Raw genomic sequence first — 9806 nt, forward strand, 5'->3', positions numbered from 1 at the left:
CTGACCTCTGGAAATGAGACTTCTGTCACTGTCCTCAGCTCAGCATTCAGAGGACACACTGTGGCTCCAGCGCCTGCGAGAGGCTCCATAAACCCCACTTACTCCAGGCTCAGCACCGCACTCAGCCAGCTTGCAGAAGCCCCAGGACAAACCTTCCAGCTTCACTAATACCTTAGAAACGAGCGGTAGCTTTGCGCTAACACTGTGCCAACAGCTCTGTGGCCCGGCTTCGGTGGCCAGTGTCGCGGCTCGGCTTTTTAACCAAGCCCCGAGCTACCCCGGGCCGCGGCTCCTCCCGGCCTGCAGGGGGCAGGCTCGGCCCGGTGTCCGGGCGGGGCGGCAGAGCAGCGCCATGGCGGACAGGTTAACGCAGCTGCAGGACGCTGTGAACTCGGTGAGGCAGTGCTGCTGTCCTCTCCTGTCTCTTCTGCATTTTTCTTTCTGCAGGGGAGAGGGGCCCGGCGTTGGGCGCGCTGCGCTGGCAGCCCAGGGGGGCATCGCCGCTGCTGGCCGCGGGCACTGCTCCCGTCCGTGCCGCGGGGTCGGAGGGCGAACCGGGATGGACGTGGCCGCGGTGCTGAGGCAAACTAACGGTCTCGTTACCGCCCGCAGCTCGCAGACCAGTTCTGCAATGCCATCGGGGTGCTGCAGCAGTGCGGCCCGCCGGCCTCCTTCAGCAACATCCAGACGGCAATCAACAAGGACCAGCCGGCTAATCCGACGGAAGGCGAGTCCTCCTGCCTCTGCTAGCGCGCCGCGAGCGGGTCCCGGTGCGGAGTGCCCCGTGCCTCTGGCTGTGCACCATCTTGTGCTCGGCAGGCAGTTCCGCCGGTAGTAACGCGAGGGGTGGCTGAATTTAAGTCAGAAACAACATCAGCTGCACTTGCTGGATAAGGTTGTGGTAGAGGAAAGATCACTTTAAGTTTTAACTAAGCATTAAAACATGTTTCTTGTGGTGGTTTGTTTGCACACATGCAGTAGCCTTTTCTATATAAGTTATTGTAATAGGACTGTTGGGGGAGGTTGTTAGTGAGCAGCCCTTTACTTCCAAAAAAAAAAATATATATATATATATTTACAAGAATAGGGGTTAGTTTCATGAAGTGGAGCATGAGTTTAAAATTCGCCATTTCATAGACTTGTAGTTATTTATGTTTCTGTATGTGTTGTTTGCTTATGAAATTAAGGAATAATGTCTTGTTGACTCTCCCAGCTGACAATTGTGTTTTTTTTTTTTTCAGTTGCTGTTGGTAGGTTGCTTGGGTATTGATTTATTTTTTTCCTGAGAGAAATAAAACTAATGTAAGATACTAAAATTGAAAAGCAAACTAAAAGTTCTATGTAATCTTAGAATTTCAAGTTAGTATTTAAATAATTATGTTATCGTCATCCTAAATCAATACCCCCTATTGTTTTTCCCTGAGAAAATTTTGCAGGTTTCATGCATTAGATAAAGTTTTATTAGTAGGATACCAGGGGAATGGTGATTCTCTTTCTAGGACAGTTGTTGACTAGTCCTTCATTGGGTACGGTGGCTTGCTCTCTGACACAAATTAGTTGGAAAAAAAATCAAGTAAAAGATTTGTTTGCTTCTTTATGGTACTTGAGGCTCTTCCAGGTACTGACATCTATGTGATGACTTAAGAGTTAGAGGCTTTGTTAAGATCCTAAAAGGGTCAGTCCTCTGCTTTGTCTTTCTTATTCATTTCCCTGAATGTAGTGAGTTCAGTAAAATCATATAACTGAGTTAATGATGCTGATGAAACAAAACTACCAGTTACACGTCCTTGGGTATTTAAATTCTTAACAAACAGGCCTTAAAGCTTAGTCTGGAGAGCAGTGATGTACAGGTAAGAGTATATATGTGATAACACAAAGGACAAGCTTTAAGTGGGTTTGTTAGGGTGCTTTTGGTTGCCTGGGTTGTTTTATTCAAGTCAAGCGTACCTTTGAGAATGTCAATCTTTTCTAGTTTTTTCTCTTTTGGAGAATATTTTCTCAGTTCATGAAAGATTTGTGGAAGCAATCAACAGGAAAAAATGTGTAAGATCTTAAATTATAAATTGAAGGTTGTTTCAGTATTCTAGCTGCAGTAACAAATTGATTCAAATTGAATGGATACAACTCCATATGGGAAAGCTTTGTTTCTGACTTATAGAGTCTCTTATTAAAAATCCACGTAGGTCTTTCAAAGATCCGGTAGCTAAATTAAGATCCATTATTAACTTATGTTCTTCTGTTTCTCAGTGGCAATTTAACTTTTCCTGTGGCTGAATAGTTAACTTTTTTAAAAAAAAAAAAAAAACAACTAAGAAACCTTGCATTCTTTCAAGATTCTTAACATAATTTACTGTCTGTTCTGAAAGTAGTAGGACTCATTTTTAAAAAAAAAAAATATTCATGAGAATAGAACAAACGATTAGAATTTTTCAAAGTAGCACCCTTCTGCATCTACACACTGCCAATGAGTTTTCCAGTTTTTGTACACCTCCAGGAACACCTGGACCGGAATGCTGTTTAGCTCCCTCATCATGGCCTCTTGAAGCACCTCTGTCAATGCGTGATGCTTCCGTTTGAGCGTTGATTTTATTCTCGGGAATAGAAAAAAGTCTGGTGGGGCCAAGTCGGGGCTGTAGGGGGGCTGAGGCAGCGTTGCCACCTTGTGCTGGGCAAGATACTCCACTACGCGGAACGCTGTGTGGCTCGGCGCGTTGTCATGGTGCAGCTGCCAATTGTTGACGATGGCTGGGCGGACACGAGCAATGCATTTTCGCAGTCTTGTGAGGACTTCCACGTAAAAAACTGCATTAACTGTTTGTCCGGGTGGTACAAACTCTTTGTGGATGACTCCATATCGATCAAAAAAAGCAAATGAGCGTGGACTTTTGCTTGGATTTGCTCATTTGTGCTTTCTTGGGGCGTGGGGAAGCAGGGGTGTGCCATTCTGTGCTCTGCCGCTTACTCTCCGGGTCGTATTCAAACACCCACGTCTCGTCACTGGTCACAACATTGTCCAAAAAGTCGGGCTTCTCATTCACATGATGAAGAAGATCCTGGCAGATTGCTTTCCAGTTGGCCTTTTGCTCCTCTGACAACACTTGTGGCACAAACTTCGCGCACACTTTCCTCATGGCTAAGTTTTCTTTCACCATCTCAAAAACTTGGGTTTAAGGAATGCTTAAGTCATCAGCAATCATTCTGATACTCATCCTGCGATCACGGTTCAGTAAATTTTTCACTCGCGACACATTTTCATTGGTCTTGCTGGTCGAAGGGCATCCAGAGCGGTCATCGTCTTCCACTCTTTCCCTACCTTCTTGGAACAGCTTGTGCCACTCAAAAACACCCAATCTACCCATGGCAGCATCACTGTAGGCCTTCTTAATCATGTCGTGAGTCTCTTTGCCCATTTTACCAAGCTTTACACAAAATTTGATCGCGTATCGCTGCTCCAGTAAACGCTCCATGATTCTCCGTGACGAGGCGTTTTGACAGGTTTTCACAGTACAAGCGACCTGCTCTCTTCAACAGCTGACAGCCGACTGCCAATTTTTCCCAGCGTTCCCAATATCCCCCTCCACTGATCGTGCGCGTGCAGACCGCCTCTCGTCTGCCCGTTCGCCCAGGAAAAAGCCAGTCCTACTACTTCCAGAATAGACCATGTAGTCTGTGTATTTGAATTTTTAGAACCTTTACAGTTTCTAGTGTTCTCTTTACGTCTAGTGACAGACTTCAAGGCAAGGGTTGAAAGGTTAAATGAGTTCTTAGCTACTTTCAGTGCTTAATGTAGTGACTAGACTAGTACTGTTCTTAGTAATTTCTTAACTGGCTAACCATGATGGAGTTCTAGCTATTTTCTCACTTATATAAAGCCCAGCCCTTTGTATAACCAGTTACCTTGTTCTATCTGGGATTGTAGTCAAACTGCCATCATCTTTGTAGAACGGCTCAGGTTGGAAGGGGCCTTAAAGATCATCCAGTTCCACCCCCCCTGCCATCAGCAGGGATGCCACCCACCAGACCAGGTCACTCAGGGCTTCATCCAGCCTGGCCCTGATCACCTCCAGGCCTCCAAAGTTTCTCTGGGCAACCTGTGCCAGTGCCTCACCACCCTCTGAGTGAAGAATTTCTTCCTAACCTCTAATCTAAGTCTTCCCCTCCTTTTGCTCTGTCAGATAATGACAAGACAAGGGAGAATGGTTTGAAACTGAAAGTTGTTCTCCATCTTTCTTATAAGCCCCCTTTATGTACTGAAAAGCTGCAGTGAGGTCACCTTGGAGCCTTCTCTTCAGGCTGAACAGCTCTATCTCTCTCAGACTGTCCTGTGATGAGGTGCTCCAACCCTCTGTGCATCCTTGTGGCCCTCCTTTGGACCCGCTCTAAGAGGTCTACATGCTTATGGTGCTGGGGGCCCCACAGCTGGCTGCAGCACTCCAAGTGGGGCCTCACAAGGCAGAGCAGAGGGGGACAATCCCCTCCCTCGACCTGCTGCTGACCATGCCTGTGTTGATGCAGCCCAGGATGCAGTTGGCCTTCTGGGCTATGCAAGCACTCACTGCTGGCCTATGCCAAGCTTTTGGTCCACCAGAACCTCTCCGCAGGGCTGCTCTCAATGAGTTCTGTCCTCATGTCTGGGATTGCCCCAGCCCAGGTGCAGCACCTTGCACTTGGCCTTGCTGAACCTCCTGAGGTTCACATGGGCCCACTTTTCAAGCTTTTCCAGGTCCCTTTGGACGGCTTCCCTTCCTTCTCTTGTATTGACTGCACCACTCAGCTTGGTGTTGCCTGCAAACTTGCTGAGGGTGCACCCAATCCCACTGTCTGTGTCATTGATAAAGATATTCAACAGTACCGGTCCCAAGACAGACCCCTGAGGGACACCACTCATCACCAGCCTCCATGTGGACATAGAGCCATTGACCATCACTCTCTGGGTGCAGACTTCAAGCCAATTCCTTTCCTACTGAATGGTCCTCCCTTCACATCCATCTCTCTGCAATCTGGAGATGAGGATGTCATGTGGGACTGTGTCAAAGGCCTAACAGGAGTCCAGGTAGATGACATCAGTCACTTTTCCCTTGTCAACTGATGCAGTCACTAATATGGTTGTGTTCTTATCGCTTATGATACTGTTACATCCTTCCTCTAGGGGAAATTTTAGCATCTGTATACTTCAACTCTTTAGAATTTTCTGTTGTAAAAGCAGGGTTGTGCTTATTTCAATAATGTGTTGAGTAGGCTGACTTTATTTAATTCTTTTAAAGAATATGCCCAGCTGTTTGCAGCATTGATTGCACGAACTGCAAAAGATATTGATGTTCTAATAGATTCCCTGCCTAGTGAAGAATCAACAGCAGCTTTACAGGTAAGAGTACTTGTAATTAAAAATATCGGCCATTACTGATGGCAACTTTCCTTCTTTTTTAAACACTTTTTTAACTTTCAGACATGCAATCATAAAAAGTGACTCTCGTGTTGGCCTGAATTTTTCAGGAAGGTAGCCTGTCAGTATTTTATGGGCTCACTGGAAAAACTGCTCTTTACATTTGGTTCTTAATACGGCTATGCACAGAATATTTTAAACTTTTTGGCTACAAAGTTTTCCAAAATTAACTTATCATAACATCACAGTCCTAAAGCATAGTACAGCTACCTGTGTTGTGTAGATATTCTAATATTAATGCAACAGATATGACAATACTGATGTGCATTGGCATTGTTGGCTGCTTTTTTTCCTTGGATCTTTCATTGTCTATTTGCTCATTAGGGCCGTTTCATTTTGTAGCTACATTTCTGTAGTCTTTCGTTCTGCTACAATGTTACTGGTTGTTAAAGGATTGGCAGGGTACGTTTGAAGTTCTCAATCTCTGTCACAAAGCAGTTCCTTCACTTTTCAGTAATAGGATGTACTCTTTTGGACCAGCCAGGCAATTTTGATGTTTTTATTTCTTGTTCTTCCTTTCTTTAGACCGCAGAAGCTCTAGGAAGAGCTTGGGAACAGAAAGGAGCTACTAACCAAGGCAGCTATTAGCAAGCGTAGCCAGTATCATAATCTCCATTCCCTGCCTTACAGGAATGGAACTGCTGCAAACAGTTTCTGAGCCCTTTTGCAACATTCAGCTGTTTCTCACTTCCAAAAAATGTCTCAGACCTACAATTCAAAGAATGCTGCTGTGTTTTGTTTTGTTGTTTTTTTTTTTTTGTTGTTTGTTTGTTTGTTTTTGATGTTCTGTGTGCAGACCTTGCATATTAAATGTCAGGTTTTTTGGACTCTAGTTTCTAAATTTACATCAAGTATTTTCTTTTTAGAATGCAGCAAGGATACAGAAAATTCTGTTTCTTTGAGAAATCTATTTAAGATCTCCTGAAGGTTTTACACCAGGGTTGATAATCTGTGACTATCCAAAAGCAAATTGGAAACCTTGCTAATAACAATTGAACATACTAATTGGGAATGTAAACACCAGCCTCATTTCATGTGACTGTATCTAATAGTTGAAGACTTCTTTCTTCTGCAGCTAAATTAGACTTATTTCATGAATGAGTTGGGTTTGATTGTAGTGACAGCTAATGCAAGCAAACCAGGGTGCTCCAGAAAGGAATTAGTTATCCAGTAGGGGCATGCTTTCCTCAGAATTGATATTCTAACAGTTTCTCACTTAGTTCATGCAGAACTTGGTTTCAAAAGAACTTCTGATCTTTTTTGCTTGGTTTTGAGAAGTTAGCCTGGATTCCATCTTTTACTGATTCTAGTTTTGACTTTTATTTTCTGTTGTTTGAATTAGGGCACTATTAAAGATAAATATTCTGACATTTAAAAATACTATTTTGTCTTGTCTGATGGTGATTGGAATACTCTAAGGTATGCAATGAAGGTTTAGTTGAAAAAGGTAGATAGACACCTGATAGGTAGGCTTAAGTGATAAAAGGGGCTGCCACCTTAATACCCAACACAATTTACTGGTCCCTCTTGAGGTCTTTTGTGCCAAGGCTGATGCATATTTTGCTCAAAAATGGCAGTTTACCTGCAGTCAATCTTCTAACATCTGAGACTGAACTAACTGAGCTGGATTCTATATTTTGAGTTTGTATGTTTTTCTATTCTTTCTCTGACCTTTCTTCCAAGGTCTGTCAAGTCTTAGGTGATATATTAACCTTCATTGTACATGAGCCTTGCAGAGCAGGAGATGAATATGTTCAAAAACTTACCAGTTTAAGCATGATTATAAGGAGACCCATTAACCAGGTTTTAAGGGTTTGGGTAGTAGTTTAAAAAAAGTGTCTGAAGCCAATTTTGTTTCATCTGTTCTGTAATTGAGTTGGAACAAGTCTGAGTAGCTTTAAATTTGGTAAATATTTTACCTGAATGCTGAAGCTCAGGTGTTTTATTTCACTAACTTTGTCTAAGTGAAGCATTTTTGTTCAGAAATAAAATATGTGATTTTGTTAGTTTCATGTGAAATATGCTATTTAATAGGACGGTCTAAATAAGGTCCCCATAAGATTTAAGGATAGTTTTCAGTACCTGTGTGGGGAAGGGGATAAATATTCACTTCTTATCAGGAGAGCTAAGTGTTGCAGTATGAAAGCAGCTAACATCTCTATTTGGTGTTTTTAATTTACTCCATGTGGATATGCACTGTGTTTCAGGCTGCACGCTCTAATGAGTTACTCTGAATTTACTAGTATAGAATTTGGGGATAAAGGGAGAATCTTTGTTTTCTAGGGGGCGTTAACCGTTACATACTGCCTCCCCTCAGTAAGAAAGTCAGTTTTGTGTATTTGAAGATCCTTACTTGTCTCCCTTCCATTTTAAAGGCTGCTAGTCTGTATCGATTAGAAGAAGAAAATCACGAAGCAGCTGCCCGTCTAGAAGAGGTGGTTTATCGTGGAGATATGTTACTGGAAAAGATACAGAGTGCCCTGGCAGATATTGCCCAGTCACAGCTGAAGACGAGAAGCGGCACGCATAGCCAGCCCCTTCCGGACTCGTAGCACCAGGGGGCAGTGCACCCCTGCAAAATGCAACTGTGAAAGCCAGGTGAAAACACAGCTCTGTGTCTACAGGGAACTGCATCACCCAGCCCTGCTCCTGGGGGACTACCAAGTGCTCTGATTATCAGTAACGATGTCTTTCCTCAGAGGTTAAGTGGCATGTGACATATGAGAAACATATGGTGGTTCTGTTCTCAAATTTCACATCTTAGTGTATATTTCTTTGACTTAAAATGTTAATATCTTATTTTTTTTTCTGTTCATAGATATGTCTGACTTCAATCTGTTACTTTTTATATTGGCCTTACTGTCTAAAAGAAACAAAGTTACCATAATGGTATTTGTGTAATTTACTCATCTGTCTGCAAACTTGTATGTTCTTGGTGTATTTTCTGTAAAGCTCAAATAAGCTGTTTAATTTGCCAGAGTTCATACAGATAATGCTAGACAATGGCACAAATACAGTGGTGGCCATCTGTTTTAATTAACAAAAATGGTAATTAAACATTTGTATTACTACTTAGCTTATCTTTTACAGAGCAAATAAAGGGGTAGGTAAACTCTAAAGTTTGCAGAGCAAGTGTTCATGCCATTGGCATCTCATTTAAAAATAAATAAATCTGCAGATACGTGGTATGGCATCTCTTATCATTTGTAATTCACAAACGGGTTTTTAACTCCATTGCAGCCACTGATGTGCTGTTACTTGCTCATTGCTCTGCTTCTGCTGCTGTTCTGCATTCTCAAGGCAACTGGTGAATTCCTCTAAAGCAGACAGCAATGAGGAAGCATTGGATGGCTCTGAGAAACTAGCAGTGAGAACTGAAAGTAACTTATGTGATATTGCTTTTCAGCATAAGCAGCTGCTGCCATGTGAATGCTAAAATCATAAGCAGTAAAAGTCCTGTGATCCCCACCATGCTGTAGAGAGGTTTTTCTTTCTATCTTCACACACTGAAAAAACTTGTGCTCCTCATCCTAGGACTATAGAAATGCCAACATCTTTTCTTCCATTTGGAAAAAATAAAATGCAAAATAAAACTACCGAAAACAAACCCACCAGATGATTTGGGCTTCAGCACATGAACTTGGAGTCAAACTGTTGGTCACCCTCTATGTCTTTGAGTTACCCGACTTGTGTTATTGTGTTTATTTCTACATGTCTACTCATTTCCTGTTCAAGACTACCTTCTATGTATTGGACGTGCATCAGCTTAGGTAATGTGTATTGCTAATGTGGATGGACAGATAAGAGCAATTCAAGTAGGTCTTTAGCAATCTGATCTGTAGGGAATTAGATCCTTCTGCTTAGTAGGCTGCACCAATGGAATGAAGAGTGTAATGTGGCACAGAATGGTAGGTGTTGTAGCAGCATGTTTTGCGGATTAAAAACTACAAAGCTGTTCCAACCTGTAAAGTAATAAAATTGACATATTTAATCAGGCTTGTATTTAATTTAATATTTAGTCAAACTTGCATTTCTGTAGTCATAAATTTAGTCTGTTATTGTCAGGCTTACACCATACAGATTCCTCAAAAGAAACAACTGGGGAGGTAAAGAGGCTACACAAAGCACAACTCCAGTTCTGTAATGGTATAGCTATGTAAAATAACTGAGCTGTGGCAACTTATTAAGCCTTGTAAATATGCCTGTGGCCAATGGAGGCTGAGGGGCAAAATTTTAATTTGAAGTAAGCTCGTCAGGCCTACTCTTTTCTGGGAAAACTGCATCCAGTGCATCTGAAGATGATGATTTTTTTAAAAAAGCTAATAGACTTGGAAAACTTTAAGTGAAGTGCTTGGCTTTGCTT

General features: G+C 42.4%; 1 protein-coding gene across 1 annotated transcript; it reads left to right on the forward strand.

The window, feature by feature from the left end:
- The first annotated feature begins 255 nt into the window (after nucleotides 1–255).
- MED21 (mediator complex subunit 21) lies at nucleotides 256–8631 on the forward strand. Its single transcript, XM_084506595.1, has 4 exons — nucleotides 256–394; nucleotides 613–727; nucleotides 5265–5365; nucleotides 7819–8631. The coding sequence occupies exons 1-4, from the start codon at nucleotides 353–355 to the stop codon at nucleotides 7993–7995; spliced, it is 435 nt and encodes a 144-aa protein (XP_084362721.1). The 5' UTR covers nucleotides 256–352; the 3' UTR covers nucleotides 7996–8631.
- The last annotated feature ends 1175 nt before the right edge of the window (nucleotides 8632–9806 follow it).

This window comes from Aythya ferina (assembly GCF_964211825.1).
Source record: "Aythya ferina genome assembly, chromosome: 1".
Taxonomy (NCBI): domain Eukaryota; kingdom Metazoa; phylum Chordata; class Aves; order Anseriformes; family Anatidae; genus Aythya; species Aythya ferina.

Coding starts and splice junctions, on each gene's coding strand:
- MED21 (XM_084506595.1), top strand. CDS start 353: ATGGCGGACAGGTTAACGCAGCTGCAGGACGCTGTGAACTCG. Junction 395..612: donor TGCAGGACGCTGTGAACTCG/GTGAGGCAGTGC, acceptor TACCGCCCGCAG/CTCGCAGACCAGTTCTGCAA. Junction 5,366..7,818: donor AATCAACAGCAGCTTTACAG/GTAAGAGTACTT, acceptor TCCATTTTAAAG/GCTGCTAGTCTGTATCGATT.